Source organism: Pongo pygmaeus, chromosome 7, assembly GCF_028885625.2.
Source record: "Pongo pygmaeus isolate AG05252 chromosome 7, NHGRI_mPonPyg2-v2.0_pri, whole genome shotgun sequence".
Taxonomy (NCBI): Eukaryota; Metazoa; Chordata; class Mammalia; order Primates; family Hominidae; genus Pongo; species Pongo pygmaeus.
Window position 1 is genome coordinate 14,045,836 of NC_072380.2, and position 22,210 is coordinate 14,068,045.

Consider the following 22,210-nt stretch of genomic DNA (forward strand, 5'->3'; position numbering starts at 1 on the left):
ACCTAAAACCCCTGTAAGCAGGGATCCTAGGAGAACTTTTCGTTTTCACATTTGGTCTTTAAGCCAGTTCCTGACACAGAATTCCTAAGACCTTGGTAATTTCCTGAGTGATAGTAGTGTCTTTTATTCAAATGTGGTGCCTCTTTGTGGGATCCTGGAAGGAAGCCTGTCACCAGGAAGGCCAAGCCATGACTAGAAGCTTGGGACTGACAGCCACTCTTTCCAACTTCTAGCAGGAGGTGGGGGTTGGAGGATTGGAGTATATAATTAATCATTCCTGTGTGATGAAGCCTCCATAAAAATTCCAAAACCATGAGGTTCAGAGCTTCTGGGTTGATGAACACATCCATGTGCTATGAGAGTGACAAGCCCCAACTGCCTGCCCTCTGGACCCTCTTAAACCTCAACTTACATGCCTTTTCATCTGGCTGTTCCTTTGTGTCCTTCAAAATACTCTTTGTAATAAATCAGCAGTAGGAAATCAACTGTTTTCCTCAGTTCTGTGAGCCAGTCTAGCAAATTATCAAATCCCAGAAGGGGTCATGGGATTTGTAGCCCATTCAGACAAAAATTGTGGGTAACCTGGGGTCCTATCGCTTCTCTGAAAAAGGGAGTCTGAAAAAGGGGGAAATCTGTGGGAATTAGCCCTTAGCCTGTGGCATCAGTGCTAATTTCTGTTGGCATTCAAATGGAATTAAACAGTAGGACGTGCAGCTGGCATGGGAGTGTTGGTTATTGATGGGGAAAAACTACACATCTGATCACAGTGTTGAGTGTGGGTATAGAAAAAAACTGCTTTTTCCTTATTTGCCCCACTATTAAGAGAAAAGAGATTACCAAATTCAGGCATTACTATGGTTGGTAAACGGCCTAAGAATATGCTGGAAATAAGTATTCAAGTATTTGGTTGCACATATATCTGAACCATCCAAAACTTTCTTGGAAATTAAATAAAGTCATAGAATAGATACACTTCCCTGAGCTGAAAGCACTCATTTGTGTTCTGTTTAGAATTAATATTTGGAAGTCTTCATGAGGAATGTAAACCATTTTGTTTTTGTTTTTAACTAATATCTGGAACAGTGTGTAGAGACGCTTTGACAGCAAAGAAAAAACAGCTAATAGTGACTCTCCGGGGGCAAAAAGTTTCCCGTGAATACTGTTTTTGTCTTTGTTTTGGAAACAATGTGGCACAATGTCACTTTCAAGGTATGTATGATATTGGACTGAATATATTGCTAAAAGTTAATGAAGTCCATGCCATTGCCTCAAGTCCTCCTGAATTAAGAGATAATGTAACAAGGAAATGAAGAAATACATCAAATAAGTAATGATTAGCATGTGTTTATATTATTGTATATATACTATATTCACCATTGCATATATGTGTATTTTTGTGTGTAATTTGATTATGTATATGTAGGGGTATAAGTTTGTGGACATAGTAGTTTTTTAGGTCCTATCCCAAAAATCAAATCAGAGGGACTCTAGAATGAATAAACTATTAGCTAATTGATAAACTGTGGTGATTTTATCGTTAAAATTCTTCAGTTTTATTGGTCATATATGTAAAAGGGACAATATGTCCTGGTTTTCATAAGAGAAGCATTTTATCCAGTATAGATATATGGATTAAGCTTAATATTTTTAAAACGTACATCTTAATATAATTGATTTTTAAAATACAGAATTGAAAAGGTCTGTACTCAGTAATACTCATACCCCTCTTCTTTGAACTATTTTTAAAAAGAAAATAAATGAAATGATAGCGTGTAAGTTTTTATCCTCTTTGTTTTGACTATCACATTTAATCATGGTTACATAGTAGCACCAAAATTAGGACAAATTACAAGAATCACAGGAGAGATCTTAAATTATATGAGCTCATTGCATGCTTCAGAAGGTCTCATTTCAGAGAAAAAAAAAAGTTTCCAACTGCCAAAACTTTGCTGCATTTTCTCTCCCCAAAATATATCCCAATTAAGTTCCATCTAAACAAAAGATACAATAGACTGATTTTTGAATAGATATGTTATCTACAGTTTATAGGCCAGACAGTCCGTTTAAATAGAAAAAGTGATTTTACATAAAGCAAGATAGAGTACAAAAGCACAGCTTTTGTAATTTTGGTAATATTGCAATTTTACAAACATGTTGCATAGTATGTGTAAGAAAATAGTTCCATTTTTCATATATCTATATATACAAGAAAACATTTACATGGAAGTACAAAACAAAATAAATGAATAGTGGACCTGATTTAAAGAATTGTATAAATAACAAGACACTCAAACTCCAAATTACATATCTCCATTGTTAATGAATGTCCTTGCCCATCTTTAACCCTGTTTGGCTTTTATTTATAAATATGCAAATAAATGAGATATTAAGACTGAAAAAAACAAAAAAGAACTACCGTTCATTATACCTCATTTCCTTTAATGGTTTTCATTGGCTTTCTCAAAATGCAGAGCCACTTCAGTTAACAATTAAAAAATAGCCCTCTGGTTCTACAAGTATTTCAAATTAATTTTATTCTCCAAATAATGTTCAGCAAGCAGTGAAAGTTGAAACTCAGCTTAGTAGATCCATGCTGGGCCCATTTTGGGATATGGTCTTTGTATATAAGTTTTATGAATACCAAGGAGTTTGTTATGCATGTATAAAAGAAAAGTGGACCACACTAATGATGTTTCCCTTCTGAAACAAAAGCATTCGTTAATTTCTACAACTCAGAATCCTCCAAGAAGGATTTTTACTACCTCATGTTATAATTATAAGCCCCCCTATTCATTTGAATAAATTAGTAGGAGCAGCAGTGTTTTAGAGTTAAATACAATAGAAATCCCATTCTTTGGTCTTTGACATTTAAACAACTAATAAATTTCAGTATAAAACAACAGGAATAAAAGTGTTCAATTAAGTTATTGATTAGTTTATGATTATTTAAAATGAATACAAATGCAGTTTTCCTTTGCGATAATGATATTTTGCAGTGTTCATTACTGTAATATACACCAGAACATAGAGCAAATAATTTCTCCATATGTCATTAAATATGATCACATGAACAATTCTTATTAGACCACAGCTATTTGAAGAATTAGGTGACAAGACCTCACTCATATAAAACTCAAATATGAATTTGGCTTTGATGATTTTATAGAAAATTTGGCCATTAAATACTTTCAATGATTTTAATAATTTAACATTATTATATTGCCATTCTCTGCTATGAAATATAACACTCATATGCATTAGACACTCTCCAGGCTATTGCTGCCTCATGCAGAGATACCATGTTTGAAATGAAATAATTTATTAGGAGTTTTATTGTATCAAATGCTATTTTTGTAAAACGAGGCATTCTCCGATTGAGTCATTCGATACAATATGTAGGAATTTTGAATGGAATAAAATGTTATAAACAGTTCAGCAATTAACCTCTGTGATCACATTATCATTTCTTCAAAACATCACTGCTTTTTAGCTTTATGGAAGTAATAATAACAGAATGTTTATATTTGGTTAATATTTCTATTAATTTCCTAAACAGTCATTTTGAATAAGATCCAAATGCATTATTTGGATCCTTTTTAACATCAACCATATTACTGAATCCTGTTAACCAAGCATGATTTTTTCCAAAGGAACCTTAATGTTCAAATGGTAAGGGTGTAAAAGGGAGTAGAAAAAAGAGCATAGGAAGTGGTGTGCCAAAAAGGTTTGCATTTCAACATTTATAAGCGGCTTTTTAAGGTGCAGAAGGAGCTCACAAATGATAGTTCAGGTATGGCTACTTAACCTAAGATTTATGAGTGCTTCCTTAAATGAATCAGAAAAATTTAAAAACGAATGTGACTAAAGGAAATGTCTAGTTTGCTATACCCCTCTCACAGATAAGTGAACTGTGACCAATGTAATTAAATATATGTCTTAAGTAGGTAAGTTCACATGACTAGCCAGGGGCAGAACTAGAACTGGAATTGCTGACTCCATTTTCCGAGATTTGAAGTACAGTCATCTACGATTCCCAAGTTACAGTAAAATTTGAGGTGTATAATTGTCTTAAACTCTTAGATAATTATATGCCAAATTATAAAGCATATCATTCACAATAAAATAGATATATTTTAGACATATATGTGTGTGTATGTGTGTGTATGACTGGTAAGTACTGGATAGAAATTTTGGAAATGTTGAACAAGAGAAGCAGGACATTTGGAACTTTTTGTTGTTCTTGCTGTTTTTTTGAAGTTTTTAATTGAAATCTTCTGAAAAAGAAAAGAATAATGTGTCCTCTTTGCATCTTTCTTTTTGATCCCCCAAACCTGAATTCAAATACATCTCGGTTTATCCATTCTTGGCAAATAACTTAAATGCTAGCATTACTGCCAACTACTTTTTCTTCTTCCCTTTGTTCTTTCCTGGAGCACACTGAGTATGAAGTTATTAAGATACGGGTAATAAGATAGCTTAGTCACATCCATGTAGTACACTATAAAGGACTCATTTTTCTCAGTGTCATTTGGGGAAGATGAAATTTATATCATATAAGTAAACTGCAGTATATTTATACATATTGTAACATAAAGATGGTACTGGGAAAACATAATCTGTTAGGGTAGTGTGCAATTAAGGGACCACTGTATTTTTTTTAAAAAAAATGCTTTTTTGTGTTTGAATGTGGAAAATAAGGACATTTGGGGCCATTCTTCTAAGCCTCCGCAATAGGCTTGATCTCTCTGAGGCAGGGGATCTTGTCTTAGATTCAGAAATCTGAAACAGCTAGTCAGATAACTTAAAGCAATTATTTGGTGTTGAATAGGAAAACCATCGCTATCACTATACTGTCTACTGTCCTGAACCGATTTGTTATATCATCTGGATACAGTCTAAAGCTCTCAAGCTTGTAAGTTACTTTTGAATTGTGTCTATACTTCTCAGAATACATTTGAATTAAAAATGTGTCAGTCCCTCACTGGAATTGGTTTTTATGTCTTTTTTTCTCACTTTTTTTTTCATCTTTTCTCCTCTTATGACATATAATTTAAATTTTCAGTTTTCTCTTTTGCCTTCTGTAATATTTGTACTTGAAATTAGAACATGTTGGAACAGAAAGCAACCCCAAGAGACTATTTTATTCAATACTTTTGCTGTGAAGTTGAGTAAACTGAAGCCTGGAGAGATTCTCAAACTGCCTAAAACAGCTCAATTGATTAATAGAAGACAGCTGAGATTAGAAACAGGGCCAGTTCCTAATCAAAAGAATTATTCCCATTTGACTTAGAAAGTTTCTAACTGTTTTAATGGAAGGATGATTAGAACTTGAATATGTCTTAAATTACTACATAATGTTTTCCTTAAAAGTTCATAAATAGTGGTTAGCACACATAATTTCTCAACATTTCTTGTATTATACTTTATTTTGCAAAGACCAGTGTGAGATTTCTTATATAAATTCTCTTATTTTAATATAAATGAAACTCTTGTGTTATAACTTTGTAAGCAATCGTATATCATAATTCTTATTTCAATATTGATTTAAAAAGTTATATAATAACACCCAAATATAAGTCACTTTTTTTATTTTAAAAATAATAAGAGTAAATTAGCCTTTGAACCCTTCTGCTGAGTACAGTGGAAATGAGCTTTTTCAGTTATTTGATATGCTAGGTTATGCAAACAAGATAATTCTGGTCAAATGTTTCACTTTTCTTCTTGCATTGCCAATATTTCTACTTTCACTAACCACACCTTTTGCAACAAGTTCTAATCTCCCAGTTCACTCTGAGCTGTAGACACCTGAACTCCAAAGATCCTACAGCCATTAATCCCCAAAAAGGAAGTTTCAACACAACTGTTGATAGTGTGCATGAGGGAGAAAAACGTTGATTGACATGTGAAAATTCAGGACTTACTTACCTTATAGTAATTAAGTCATCTTCCCATAATAGGAAATACTTAATACAGTTTTACATTATTTGACTCTGTAAGTAAGTTTCAAGAATTTGAGTTAAGGGGTGCTGTGATAAATGAATATTCAATATTCTGGAGTTGTTTACTAAGAGGTCATATATAAAAATAAGCATTGGAAAATGAAAAGAACTATAATTTTTGAGGTCAGGGTAGCCTAACAATCTAATAAAAGTAAATATATGTTAACAGCTGAATAGAAATGGAACTAAATTCCCTAAAATATGAATCTAGTGAAGTAAACACATTTTCAATATTTATTAGCATTTGTCATTTTTACTGTTTAGTCAAGAAATTTTAAGTTAACTTCTAACTTCTTTAAATCTTAACCTCCAATAAAAAATAAATGGAGAATAGTTCTGAAGATGATACCCCAATGGAAAGTGAATTTATTCTCAGCATTATGCATCACATTAGTATTATTTATTTAGAGGATGTTTGAATTTTAGCAGTCAGAATCAAGTGTAGAGTGTAGCAAACAAAAATTATACTATTAAAACCTAGGTGTAAAGGATAGCATGTGAATTTTTTTTTAAAATGATCTATGGATTTAATACCATCAACATGTCCTTTTTAATCCTATCTTATATTGCAATAAATTAGATGTTTTGTTAAAAGCAAATACATCACATGCAGTAGCTATGTAAATACTATATAAGGCCATCCAGATCTGACAAATGACATTATAATGGCATTTTGTTATTTCTGTAAAGGATATATTGCTGAGTGCTTTCAAAATTACCTAATGTACAAAATTCTAGACTTAGTAGACAAAGAGTAACAACACATTGAAATTAAAGAAACAGAAAGAAAACTCAGGGAGAGATTCTGTATTATTTTGTTTTGTTCTGTTTTGTTAAAAACCATGTATTGAATTTAAATTTTAGTAAAGCAAGCATTACATAATGCTTTAAAATTTTAAAAGTCAGGGATAAAAGTTTACATCCAAAAAGATGAATGGAAAATTGTGCTTTCAGAATGTAGAATAAGTTTTCTTACAGGGTTAACCATTTCATCTTGCCATTGGATACTGGGAATTTCATTTATGTAATGTATATATGTGCAGTTCATATCCAGGTCCTGCAAAAATCTAAAACTGTGTGCTTCACTTCGCGTAGCAAAGGCACCTATGTTATTCTCCCTTTTGAGCAAAAGTCATGATCCAGTTTTCCTGCTGACGACGCTTTTTCCACTGCTGTGTCCATCACACCCTCTGTGTTGAGCAGTACAATAAATCACGAGAGAAGGTGGTGGCGAATCCCTGCTCACGCTGGAAGTTGCTCTGTGGACCATTCGAAGAAGCTCTGGACTGATCACAAGGGAAACCGAGCAGAACTGTGAAGCAGACGGACAGGAACAAAAGGCTATTCTGGTGTGAGGAGAAATCAGTCACTTCAGCTCCACAAGCAGATGTTGCTACTGGACTGACAAGTGGAACCTACTCCTGCTGGAGAAAGGTAAAGTTTGCCGTTGGGGCAGACGCAGAGTTCATACACTTTCTGTCGAGAACTTGAGGAGCTGGGTGAAGAAGATGAGAAGGAGCCAGTTGGTAGATTTCCCAGCTTGATTGTTTCTGCATTTAAAAATATCTATGGGAAAAAAGAAATTGCATTATAATTCATTTTAGAAATCCAAATTCCTCAGAGCATCGCGTAATCTACATCCCTCCTCAACATGGTCTAATAAGGAAGTCGACACAACGAACAATTCTACGGTTTAGCTGCCATGCTTTTTTGAACAAACAAATTACATCCCTACAGTAGAGTCCAAAATATCCGCAGCTATCTTCTCCTTTGGGAGATGGTGCATTCTGACAGAAAACCCTCAATCTGAAAAGCAACATCATACAATATGCTTAAGGGGCCAACCCAGTTACTTAAACACCACAGAAAATTAATGATTTTGACAGTCTCTCAATTTAATTTCTTAACCATGCCTGATGTATAGAATAGCAAAGAAATAAGGATATCAATAGAGATGACAATACTGAACAGGGGGCAATTAGTTTTAAAAAACAAATCTCAGTCTATTTTTTTGGAATATATTCCCCTTTATTTATATCATCTTCTATGTCTTTTTTAATACCTTAAGTTCTGGGGTACATGTGCAGAACGTGCAGGTTTGTTACGTAGGTATACACGTGCCATGGTGGTTTGCTGCACCCATCAAACTGTCATTTACATTAGGTATTTCTCCTAATGCTATCCCTCCCCTAGCCCCCGACCCCCTGACAGTCCCCGCTGTGTGATGTTCCCTGCCCTGTGTCCATGTGTTCCCATTGTTCACCTCCCACTTATGAGTGAGAACATGCAGTATTTAGTTTTCTGTTCCTGTTTTAGTTTACTGGGAATGATGGTTTCCAGCTTCATCCATGTCCCTGCAAAGGACATGAACTCATCCTTTTTTATGGCTGCATAATATTCCATGTGTATATGTGTTACATTTTCTTTATCTAGTATATCACTGATGGACATTTGGGTTGGTTCCAAGTCCCTACTATTGTGAAGAGTGCTGCAATAAACTTAAGTGTGCATGTGTCTTTATAGTAGAATGATTTATAATCCTTTGGGTATATACCCACTAATGGGATTGCTGGGTCAAATGGTATTTCTAGTTCTAGATCCTTGAGGAATCCCCTCACTGTCTTCCACAATGGTTTAACCAATTTACACTCCCACCAACAGTGTATTTCTCCACATCCTCCCCAGCATCTGTTGTTTCCTGACTTTTGAATGATTGCATTCTAACTGGCCTGAGATGGTATCCCATTGTGGTTTTGATTTGCATTTCTCTAATGACAGTGATGATAAGCATTTTTTCATGTGTCTGTTGGCTGCATAAATGTCTTCTTTTGAGAAGTGTCTGTTCATATTCTTCAACCACTTTTTGATGGAGTTGTTTGCTTTTTTCCTGTAAATTTGTTTAAGTTCTTTGTAGGTTCTGGATATTAGCCCTTTGTCAGATGGATACATTGCAAAAATTTTCTCCCATTCTGTAGGTTGCATGTTCACTCTGATGATAGTTTCTTTTGCTGGGCAGAAGCCCTCTGGTTTAATTAGATCCCATTTGTGGTTTAATTAGATCCAATTTGTCACCATTGCTTTTGGTGTGTTAGTCATGAAGTCTTTGCCCATGCCTATGTCCTGAATGGCATTGCCTAAGTTTTCTTCTAGGGTTTTTATGGTATTAGGTCTTATGTTTAAGTCTTTAATCCATCTTGAGTTAGTTTTTGTATAAGGTGTAAGGAAGGGATCCAGGTTCAGCTTTCTGCATATGGCTGGCCAGTTTTCCCAACACCATTTATTAAATAGGGAATCCTTTCCCCATTGCTTGTTTTTGTCAGGTTTGTGAAAGTTCAGATGGTTGTAGATATCTAGTGTTATTGCTGACGCCTCTGTTCTGTTCCATTGGTCTATAGATCAGTTTTGGTGCCAGTACCATGCTGTTTTGATTACTGTAGCCTTGTATTATAGTTTGAAATCAGGTAGCATGATGACTCCAGCTTTATTCTTTTTGCTTAGTATTGTCTTGGTTATGTGGGCTCTTTTTTGGTTCCATATGAAATTTAAAGTAGTTTTTTCCAATTCTGTGAAGAATGTCAATGGTAGCTTGATGGAGATAGCATTGAATCTATAAATTACTTTGGGCAGTGTGGCCATTTTCACGAGATTTTTTAATACTCATAAAAGTGTGTGTACTCTTAATCCAAGGGATATACTAAGTAGCTGACATGGTTTGGCTGTGTCCCCACCCAAACCTCATCTTGAATTGTAACTCCCATAATTCCCATGTATTGTAGGAGGGACCCAGTGGGAAATAATTAAATCACGGGGGCAGTTTCCCCCATACTGTTCTCAGGGTAGTGAACAAGTCTGAAAAGATCTGATGGTTTTATAAAGGGAAATCCCTTTCACTTGGTTCTCTCATTCTCTCTTGCCTGACACCATGGAAGATGTGCTTTTTGCCTTCTGCCATGATTGTGAGGCCTCCCCAGCCTCGTGGAAGTGTGAATACATTAAATATCTTTTTCTTTATAAATTACCCAGTCTTGGGTATGTCTTTGTCAGCAATGTAAAAACCAATACAGTAGTTAATCGGCACAGTGAACAATATATAATTATTGTCTATAATTAGATTTGAAGTCTCCATGAAACATATTACCCATGTTCAATACCTACTTTGCTAAATCTTCTAATTTGGAAAATGCTTTATTCTAAATCATGGACTCACCACTTTGAGGGACAGTGATCATATGGCTCTGACAGGCATGGAGAAAATTTCAGAAAAAGAAAAAAAACAGATCTTGAATTTGAGCAAAGAAACAGCTCTCTCCAGCTGTTTCTTGTTTCCGCTGATATATAGCTTATGATTGTCTGAAGGGTATCCCTAAATTGACAGGAGTAGGAGAGAATATTCTGCTTTCTCTATCTTTGCCCTCCCTCATCTAAGTTCCATTTGTTTTGTACTGGGACTCCTGTAATAGTCCTCTACCTGGCCTCCCGGTGGCCCATTTTTGTCCTCCTATCATTGACTTTACATATGCCTAGAGTGAACTTTTAAGAAATGCAAATCAAATAATCTTGCTACACTGCTCAAAACACTTTGATGTCATCCCCCACACTTCAATTGGATCCTGATGTCTTTCCATGGCCCAAAGGCCCTACCTACAAGATCTGGCCTATCTCTCTGACATCATTTCCTGTAATTCTTCCTCTTGCTCCAGTTCTTGCATTTTCTCAAAAATAGCAAAAGAACTATGGCCTCACAGCATTTTTACTGTTTCCTCAAACTGAAATGCTTTTCTCCAGAGATTTAATGAGTGGGGGGAGATATTAACTGGGTGGTTGTAAAATATGGATGGGAGGGAGATTTCCACTTTTTTGATGCTTTTTAATTTCTGAACTATAAGACTGTATTGTACACTACAATTGAGCCAGAAAAAGAATTCATACATCATAAGTATGTATATTTTAGGTTAATTTGGATGCAAACAAATTTGCTCCAATTCTCCAAAGGTCACCTCCTTGGAAATAACTTTTCTAAACACTCTATTAAAATAATGCTAATCTTTCTTCTCTCATTAACAGGTATACTTTTCTCCGTAGTAAAAATCCATTTGTAATGTTACATTTGTATTCATTCATTGTTTGTTTCTTCTACTTACAATAAGATCCATGAGGATAGGGCCTGTCTTTGGTTCATCCATACAGAATAGGGCATGGAATTGTAAAGTGCATGAATTACACGATGCTTTTTCTTCACCTTGAATACATCTCTCCCCTCTAAGTTACAAACCCACCCTCCAACAAAGCCCAGTTCATCTGTTTTCTTTTCCATATACCTTTCCCTGATGCCCCAAGATAGAAAAACCCTTTTTTAAAAAAGATTTTTTAAACTATAATTTCTGGAGTACATGTGCAGAATATGCAGGTTTGTTACATAGGTATTCACGTGCCATGGTGGTTTGTGCACCAACCAACCCATCATCTACTTAGGTATTTGTCCTAATGCTATCCCTCCCCTAGCCCCCCATTCCAGAGAGGACCCAGATGTGATGTTCCCCTCCCTGTGTCCATGTATTCTCATTGTTCAACTCCCAATTAGGAGAACATGCGGTGTTTGGTTTTCTGTTCTTGTGTTAGTTTGCTGAGAACGATGGTTTCCAGCTTCATCCATGCCACAAAGGACATGAACTCATCCTTTTTATGACTGCACAGTATTCCATGGTGTATATGTGCCACATTTTCTTTATCGAGTCATTCATTGATGGGCATTTGGGTTGGTTCCAAGTCCCTGCTATTGTGAACAGTGCCGCAGTAAACATACATGTGCATGTATCTTTATAGTAGAATGATTTATAATCCTTTGGATATAATCACAGTAATGGGATTGATGGGTCAAATGGTATTCCTGGTTCTAGATCCTTGAGGAATCGCCACACTGTCTTCCACAATGGTTGAACTAACTTACACTCCCACCAACAGTGTAAAAGCATTCCTATTTCTCCACATCCTCACCAGCATCTGTTGTTTCCTGACTTTTTAATGACCACCATTCGAACTAGCATGAGATGGTATCTCATTGTGGTTCTGATTTTCATTTCTCTAATGACCAATGATGAAGAGCTTTTTTCATGTGTTTGTTGGCCGCATAAATACCTTCTTTTGAGAAGTGTCTGTTCATATCCTTTGCCCACTTTTTGATGGTTTTTTTTTTCTTGTAACTTTAAGTTCTTTTTAGATTCTGGATATTAGCCCTTTGTCAGATGGATACATTGCACAAATTTTCTCTCATTCTGCAGGTTGCCTGTTCACTCTGATGATTGTTTCTTTTGCTCTGCAGAAGCTGTTTAGTTTAATTAGATCCCACTTGTCAATATTGGCTTCTGTTGCCATTGCTTTTGGTGTTTTAGTCATGAAGTCTTTGCCCATGCCTATGTCAAAAATGGCATTGCCTATGTTTTCTGGTAGGGTTTTATGGTTTAGCTCTTATGTTTAAGTCTTTAATCCATCTTGAGTTAGTTTTTGTATAAGGTGTAAGGAAGGGATCCAGGTTGAGCTTTCTGCATATGGCTAGCCAGTTTTCCCAACACCATTTATTAAATAGGGAATCCTTTTCCCATTGCTTGTTTTTGTCAGGTTTGTCAAAGTTCAGGTGGTTGTAGATGTGTGGTGTTATTTCTGAGGCCACTATTCTGTTCCATTGGTCTATATATCTGTTTTGGTACCAGTACCATGCTCTTTTGGTTACAGTAGCCTTGTAGTAAAGTTTGAAGACAGGTAGCATGATGCCTCCAGCTTTGTTCTTTTTGCTTAGGATTGTCTTGGCTATGCGGGCTCTTTTTTGCTTCCATATGAAGTTTAAAGTAGTTTTTTCCAATTCTGTGAGGAATGTCAATGGCAGCTTGATGCGGATAGCATTGAATCTATAAATTACTTTGGGCAGTATGGCCATTTTCACGATAATGATTCTTCTTATCCATGAGCGTGGAACGTTTTTGCATTTGTTTGTGGCCCCTCTTATTTCCTTGAGCAGTGGCTTGTAGTTCTCCTTGAAGAGGTGCTTCACATCCCTTGTAAGTTTTATTCTTACATATTTCATTCTCTTTGTAGCACTTGTGAATGGGAGTTGACTCGTGATTTGACTCTCTGTTTGCCTGTTATTGGTGTATAAGAGTGCTTGTGATTTTTGCACATTGATTTTGTATCCTGAGACTTTGCTGAAGTTGCTTATCAGCTTAAGGAGATTTTGGGTTGAGATGATGGGGTTTTCTACATATACAATCATGTCATCTGCAAACAGAGACAATTTGCCTTCCTGTATTCTTAATTGAATACCGTTTATTTCTTTCTTTTGCCTGATGATTGCCGTAGCCAGATCTTCCAATACCATGTTGAATGGGGTGGAAAGAGAGGGCATCATTGTCTTGTGCCAGTTTTCAAAGGGAATGCTTCCAGTTTTTGCACATTCCTTATGACACAGACTGAGTTTGCCATAAATAGCTCATATTATTTTGAGATACATCCTATCAATATGTAGTTTATTGAGAGTTTTTAGCATGAAGGGGTGTTGAATTTTGTTGAAGACCTTTCCTGCATCTATTGAGATGACCGTGGTTTTTGTCATTGGTTCTGTTTATGTGACTGATTACATTTATTGATTTGTGTATGTTGAAGCAGCCTTGCATCCCAGGGATGAAGCCGACTTGATCGTGGTGGATAAGCTTTTTGTTGTGCTGCTGGATTCGGTTTCCCAGTATTTTATGAGGATTTTCAAATCGATGTTCATCAGGGATGTTGGCCTAAAATTTTCTTTTCTTTGTTGTGTCTCTGCCAGGTTTTGGTATCAGGATGATGCGGGCCTCATAAAATGAGTTAGGGAGGATTCCCTCTTTTTCTATTGATTGGAATAGTTTCAAGACGGATGGTACCAGCTCCTCTTCTTTGTACCTCTGGTAGAATTTGGCTGTGTATCTGTCTGGTCCAGGACGTTTTTTGGTTGGTAGGCTATTAATTATTGCCTCAATTTCAGAACTTGTTATTGGTCCATTTAGGTATTCGACTTCTTCCTGGTTTAGTCTTGGGAGGGTGTATGTGTCCAGAAATTCATCCATTTCTTCCAGATTTTCTAATTTATTTGTTTAGAGGTGTTTATATTATTCTCTAGTAGTTTGTATTACTGTGGGATCAGTGGTGATATCCCCTTTATCATTTTTTATGGCATCTATTTGATTCTTCTCTCTTTCCTTCTTTATTAGTCTGGCTAGCGGTCTATTTTGTTGATCTTTTCAAAAAACCACCTCCTGGATTCATTGATTTTTTGAAGGGTTTTTGTGTGTCTATCTCCTTCAGTTCTGCTCTGATCTTAGTTATTTCTTGTCTTCTGCTAGCTTTTGAATTTGTTTGCTCTTGCTTCTCTAGTTCTTTTAATTGTGATGTTAGGGTGTCGATTTTAGATCTTCCCTGCTTTCTCTTGTGGGCATTTAGTGCTATAAATTTCCCTCTACACACTGCTTTATGTGGGTCCCAGAGATTCTGTTACGTTGTGTCTTTGTTCTCATTGGTTTCAAAGAACATCTTTCTTCATGCCTTCACCTCGTGATTTACCCAGTAGTCATTCAGGAGCAGGTTGTTCAGTTTGCATATAGTTGTGTGATTTTCAGTGAGTTTCTTAATCCTGAGTTCTAATTTGATTGCCCTGTGGTCTGAGAGACTGTGATGATTTCCGTTCTTTTGCGTTTGCTGAGGAGTGTTTTACTTCCAATTATGTGGTCAATGTTAGAATAAGTGAAATGTGCTAAGAAGAATGTATATTCCGTTGATTTGGGGTGGAGAGTTCTGTAGATGTTTCTTAGGTCTCCTTTGTCCAGAGCTGAGTTCATGTCCTGGATATCCTTGTTAATTTTCTGTCTTGTTGATCTGTCTAATATTGACAGTGGGGTGTTAAAGTCTCTCACTATTATTGTGTGGGAGTCTAGGTCTCTTTGTAGGTCTCTAAGGACTTGCTTTATGAATCTGGGTGCTCCTGTATTGGGTGCATATATATTTAGGATAGTTAGATCTTGTTTCATTGATCTCTTTACCATTATCTAATGGCCTTCTTTGTCTCTTTTGATCTTTGTTGGTTTAAAGTCTGTTTTATCAGAGACTAGAATTGCAACCCCTGCTTTTTTATTTGACTCTCCCATTGCAGTTTATTATTTTAAATATCTTATTCTGCCAATCGCTTAATGTGGTATTTTATAGCCATCTTCACATCTTACTTTCCCTGCCTAATACATCCTCCTCAAAGATAGAATCATATTGAATTTTTAGTAATTCCTACGATGTTTAACCCTGCACATACACCTTCTACATGACACAGTTATTCAATAAATGAATACATTATAAAACAAACGAATGGCTGCATTGATCAACAGTATTCAAAGTTAAAAAGCATGATTACAGCTAGTGTTTATTGATGTCAAATGTTGAAATATATTACCCCGTAGTTACTTCTGTGTTAAGTGACAGGAAAGCAAAGAAATGAATTTGTTCTGTTTTTTTTTTTGTTTTTGTTTTTCTGATGTGAAAGCAAGATGTGAAAACAGGAAGTGCACAAAACTAGGCAAACAACAACAAAAACCCAAGGCAATACATTTTTGGGGTATGGATGTTGTGTCTCATTTCTTCTTGCTTGTGTTACACTTGGGGTTCTTTTACTTCTCCCCAGGGAATGAGAGATGATTCCTTTTATTGATTGAGTGGAAGAGGAAGTAGGCTTGTGTAGTTCAGTCCCTTTTCCTTACACCTTTTCAGGAGCTAGCATGTGTGCAGAGGAAAGGCATCCTCAAGCTCTGAAAATGCCGGAAGTATTCTAGGGGCAAACTCTGAGACTGTGGGGTTTAAGTCTACAGATTTGGAGTTGAGTTCACCTCGAAGAAATCTTAAAAGCTGGTGTTTTAGATAAGAAACCTTGGGACATACACAGTTAAGGAGGGTGATATGAAAATCTAATGAAGATGTGCAGAAGACGGCTCATGTGGGATTGATCAGATGACTGTAAGAGTAAGTAAGGATTGCACGTGACAGCCTTAGAATCAAGCTTGAGCTATGGAGGCCTCATCATCAATGGAGTAAACCTTGAAGTACTCAAGCCTTATGATGAGTAGCTTGCTTCAGCATAGCCATAACGGTGTTCTCCGGTTCTCCCGTCCATTTAGGGGCTGCTTTAGATTGTATTTGGTATATTACAATGCTTAAAATTCCGTAAGTTTCTGAGATCCAAACCATAGCTCCACCCATGTAAAAAGTCATTTTTTATAATAGATAAGTTGATTCATATGGAGTCCTTAGAAAGAGAAAATGATACTGTCTTGGCTTGAGATAGAGGTGTATTCTTTCTTACATAGCATTCCTGCACCTACCTAGGTTTGTGCAGCATGGATGAACTTGATCTCATCTTTTTCTGTTCTGCCAAGGCAGTGATGCTGTTCACTTTCCAACCTCTAAAATTGATATGGCTCTTCAATATTTTCTTATAAACCATATAATCCATTGGTTCTGGAATTCTTCCCTGATCTCAGAATCACATCCCTGGTCTCTTAAGTCCCAGTCCAGTGTCTTTCCTCTACCAAGAATTCGTTTATCCTTCTGTCACCTGTTGAAATCTGGCCCAGGACTCACAAAGGAAATCTTAATTTTCAAAACAAAAAAATTGTTTTTGGCCAGGTACAGGGGCTCATGCCTGTAATCCTAGCACTTTGGAAAGCTGAGGTGGGAGGATCACGAGGTCAGGAGTTTGAGACGAGCCTGACCAACATGGCGACAGCCCGTCTCTACTAAAAGTACAAAAATTAGCCAGGCATGGTGGCAGGTGCCTGTAATCCCAGCTACTAGGGAGGCTGGAGGCAGGAGAATCACTTGAATCCAGGAGGTGGAGATTGAAGTGACCCGAGATCATGCCACTGCACTCCATCCTGGGCTACAAGAGCGAGACTCTGTCTCAAAAAAAATGCTTTATTATTTTTCTGTGATCTTGTGGTATATATGCTGTTATTGTATTACGTATGCCATTATACCACTTACAGTATTCTCCATACAATTGCAATTCATGTTGGTTTCCAGACTGAGTCTGAAATACTTTACAATACTATGTCTGAAATGACTATGAATTTTCAACAGTGCAGAATTTTACATACAATTTCATTCTTCTACATTTCATCCATCATTTTAGATACCTCAATACCATGACTGATATTAAGTAGTTTAAAAACTATCTAAGGATAAGGACTTTATATCCCTCTATATTGTTTAGTAAATGACAAACCTGTCTGTGGCACAGTCGATGTAGCAAAATATATATATGATTTTATATTTCTTCATAGGAAAAAGACATGCTACTTTAAGTGCCACACCTTTCTGTACTTTTATTTTGTTACTATAAAAAAAACCACACATGAAAACCTGTGGCTATGATTTATTTACAGCGTAATACTCATTTGACAATGAAGTTATAATATGTAATTGAATCAAAGGACTCTGCTGATAGAACGAATAAAAGAACATATGTAAATGATTCTTATATGGGGCAAAATAGATATTAGTAATAATCAATATTTATTATGAGCAATTTGAATGAAAGTTACCATTATCAAAGCAACTCTTTAAAAAGAATGCAAGATGTTTAAGAAAGACTTCCATCCTACGATGTTAGACAAAGTATTGTAGTCTACAATTGTAGTGGAAAGAAATCCTGATAGAATATATTAATTTCAAAATATTATACATTAGATTGCTAGATCATTTATGGTGTAATATCTGCTAAGACTCTAATATGGTCCTACCAGTAAATCTGTCCTACCAGTAAATCTGTTTTTAAAAAGGAATATTCCCCTTTTGCCTGTATTAAATTATGACCTCATCATTATAACCGAAGAGGACTGAAATACTCCAGAACATGTCTCTCTTTTTCTTCTCAATTTGACCTTTGTGGGCTCATAATTTAAAAACGATAAATAACACCAGAAGAAAATAAAACACCAAGGGAATGTATTGGTAGGAAAAGCAATACAACAGATTTAGACTGTCAACAACTTTCAAAATTGTAGTAAAAATATATAGACTAGCATATGAATCATGTATGAGCATTTAAAATAACTAAGGTAGAATTAAAAATGAACAGGCATGAAAGCATCTGCCAAGATGTCCAGATTTGAAAAAAAAAAAAAGATGAGACTGTTAGACATTAAAGACATAATCATTAAAATTTAAAACCTCGATGTATGGATAAAATATGAGATTAGATACTGGGAATAACCCTGAAAATACAGACCTGAATAACTCAGTGGCATGAGGCACAGTAAGATAAAGAAACTGGGAAGGAGAGGGTAAGATATGTGGAAGGTGTGAAAATGCAAAGTTATGTCTTCAGAGTTTCAGAGAAAGACCATAGAAAATTGGGGGGAGGTTATCTGAAGAAATAATGGGAATTTCCAGAAGTGATAAAAATGTGATTCTGCAGATACAACAATCATGTATACTTATCACTTTATAGTGGAAGAGTAGAACACCAAAGGCAAAGTATTATTTAAAGCAGACAGCAAGAGAAAAAAATAAATGATGTCTACAGGAGTAGCAACAAGATTTAAAGGAAATGCTTGGGGAATAAAGGTAATATAGAAGAAAAATATTAATGTATACATCCTTATCCAGGAAATATCATTCCTAAATGGGAAAACTTCTTTCCTTTTAGATAAATAAAGGCACTCTTTCTATGGAAACAAACAACCAAAGTGCTTTCTGGAAGAACTTTCTGAATATCAAGATATAACAAGAATTAAAAAAAAAAAAAAGGCATTATTCTTCTCAAATTATATGCATATGGTTCCAGGGGAAGCATAAAGAAGTGCTTTGTGGAAAAGTTTAAATTACACAAATATATACTTCATCTGTTTGTTTTGAGATGGAGTCTCGCTCTGTCGCCCCAGGCTGGAGTGCAGTGGTACGAACTTGGCTCACTGCAATTTCCGCCTCCCGGGTTCACGCCATTCTCCTGCCTCAGCCTCTGGGGTAGCTGGGACTACAGGTGCCCACCACCATGCTCGGCTAGGCTAACTAACTTTTTCTATTTTTTTTTTTTTTTTTTTTTTTTTTTTTTTTTAGTAGAGACGGGTTTTCACCGTGTTAGCCAGGATGTTCTCCATCTCCTGACCTCGTGATTTGCCCGCTTGGCCTCCCAAATATATATGAAATTTGGTAACCTAATATTACTTTCCTAAGTTACAACTCCATGTATTTTCTACTGAAAGATATTCCTTCACAAGTCAATTATAAATGGGACATCTAAATACTTGTATTTTCAAAATGGGCAGTATAGGGCCAGGGTCCAACTTTCTGGGACTCACCTCCCCTTCTGTAGATTGCAGATGGAGCTCCTTCCTGCAGGTGGCCTTGAAGTCTCCTGCAGCAGCACTCACCTGGACCCCACGGGGAGCTTCCATGATCAAGGATCTGGTGGGTGATTCAAGCCTAAGGGAAAAACAAAAAATCATTAATAGGAAAAAAAAAACCCCAAAAAATCATTAATAGAAAAAAAATTTTTGATAAACTAAACTAGAAGACAACATTGGTCAAAACAACAACCAGACAGACAGGCATAAAGGAAAAGTCCTATCATTTTAGGCAAAGCCAAAATGAGTTTCTGAACAATTTTTGATTGACTTTTTGGCTCTTTATAAAAATCTACATTTATTCACATCAAGTATTTACTCTCACTTTCATGACAATTTGCTTGTTTCCCCTCAGAATGCTCATGAAAAGTAGGGTGTGATAAGTATACTTGCTAAAATGTTTAATAACTTACTAGTATTAATGATGGAGGTTAAATAAAAAATTTACTGCAATTTAGGATGTAGATATATGTATTCCTCAATAAAGAGTCCCAGTCTTGTAAACATGAATACTTTAATGAAAATCGTTAATATTGCACACTTTCAGGCATGCACAAAATATTATGAACTTGACACCTCTAGAAACTGATTAAAATAATGAAGTAAGACATTTTCTACATCAACTAACTCTGTTGGCCCCGTGAAATGTCCACAAAATGAGTGACATTAGTCTGTGAAAGAAAAATCAATAGGAGGGTAATATACAAGTACAAATGTGATTGAAGGTTGGCTACATAAATTATGAGGGCAAGAAACAAGTGTTTTAGACAGTCATGCCTACATAAAAAGAGATGGGAGGCAGTTTTCAAATTATCTTTAAATATAACAGTAGAGAAAAAGCAAAAATGACACAACACAGGAACTAGAATACAGTGGTAAAAAGTGCCGGTATGAGAAGAGGTAGGATCCATGCATTGGTCTTTTTAGATCAGCTTTCTGCCTGTGATCCCCTTACCACAACACTTTAAGAGGAGGGTCCCCTCAGGCTCACATTCACTGTTATCCAGCACAACTTGTTTTGTTTTTGTTTTCTGAGGCAATGAATTCAGAGTTGTTTTGCAGAAAGAACCACCTCAAATGGTTAGGTCTCTGGAGTTCAGCTCCCTCTCAGCAAGAGAGTCAAGTCAAACTTAAAAGCTTAAAAGTGATAGGGAAGGAGTAGAGCCAGCATTTAGAAGTGGTTTCCACACTTTCATTTTCTTTTTTTTCACTCACCTAAGCAACTTTAAAATTTTAATCCCTATGGGCCATTTGGAGATCCATCTTCACATAATCCCTGGAGGGGTGAGGTTTTGAATATATCTATTTTTAAGAAACATCTGTATTTTTTTATTAAACAAAACTCCCCATATTTTCCATAGAATATTTGAAAACCTGAGGACAATCACTCATAATCCTACTTATAAAATTTACTATTAGCATTCTATGCACAGTATCAAAATTTGAATGTTAAAATGTGTAGTTTATCACTGATTTTCCCTGATACACAACCCTTCTAGAACTACGCAGACTCTTAGCAACACCGTAACAACAATTAAATGTTGTCCCGCTTCTCTCTTGTATGGAAACTCTCCTGTTCACTGAGGAGGGTTTCACAGACTTACTTATATTATAGTAGAGGTTTTCAATTAAACTATTCATGTTATTATAAAATAGTATCTGAAAAAGGAAACCCAAGTTTATTGGTACTACTTGTGGATTTCTTTGTTATTAGTCAATGAAATTAGTGAATTATAATTGTATTCATTTGGAAAGCATTACAGCAAATATAGCAGTAAGTTTCAGACTGGCTTTCACAGTGGGTACCTAGGATTATTATGGCAGAGAGAAGGATTAATGTTTAACTTAAGTCCCTCTACCACCTGGTTTTTCAAAGCATTCTGTTTTTTTATGGTGTTTATATACCAAAGATGCAACAAGATACTGTTTTTAAGGTGTTATGCAACTATCAAATTAAAAAAAAAATCTGTGGCCTAAATCTCTAGAAGAATTCTCAACATTCAGAAAAAAGAAGAATTCAGACTTTAAAACAACCTAAGCTGCAAGATGCAGTTATTAAATATTAAGCAGAACTTACTTAAGCATCAGAAGAAACAGAAAGAAAGAGAGGGAAAAGGAAAGGAAAGAAAGCAAATACACTACTTTATCATAATGTTCTTCTAATAGGTAGAAGAACACCAGCAAAGTGATTTACCCCTTTATTGAGGAAATGTCTCAGACAAAATCCTGACTGCTTAACAGTTTTTTTCCTTGAATATATTAATGATGTGTATTAGAGCTATGTGTTTCTAGAGATTAACTTGGAGCCTGCAAACCTTAATATTTCTGTGTTAAGCTGTATTTTTGCAAGAATGAGAATTATGAAAAGATGCCAATTATATGATTAAATATTAATTCATTTTACAGAATCCAAGTGCAGGTTATTTTCTTATTCAGTAGTTAATGGATCTCAGATCCAAAAAAGATCTTTAGGCAATGGGCATTGTATAATTAGTTTCATCACTTTTTACCATAGGTACAGAAACTCTTCAAACTGTAGTAACTTAACTATATATTAATGTAAGAAATAAAAAAGAATGAACATTGGGCTGTTCTGGGCAAATTTACTATTATGTCTTTGTTAACTATTTAACATGTTTTTTTTTTTAGCCTTTTAAAATATAGACTCCATACTACAAAACAGTATCATCTTATCTAAAAAAATCAAAGAAAATCCAGTTTTAAAATGCACATGAAAACTAGCACAGAACTTGAGAAATACTAGACACTCATCAAACATCTGCTGAATAAATAATAAGTTATAGA

The 22,210-nt window shown here is 35.6% G+C and overlaps 1 protein-coding gene across 3 annotated transcripts in view; it reads right to left on the reverse strand.

The window, feature by feature from the left end:
* Positions 1-1,773: 1,773 nt before the first annotated feature.
* The window catches only part of SGCZ (sarcoglycan zeta), a 1,203,249-nt gene continuing 1,182,812 nt past the window's right edge, over positions 1,774-22,210 (reverse strand). For all 3 annotated transcript variants that reach the window (XM_054497724.1, XM_054497725.1, XM_054497723.1), the window contains 2 exons: positions 19,361-19,484; positions 1,774-7,565 (listed from right to left, as the gene is read on the reverse strand). In XM_054497724.1, the coding sequence (XP_054353699.1) occupies positions 7,371-7,565; positions 19,361-19,484 (319 nt within the window). In that variant the 3' untranslated portion in view covers positions 1,774-7,370. The remainder of the gene's footprint in view (positions 7,566-19,360; positions 19,485-22,210) is intronic.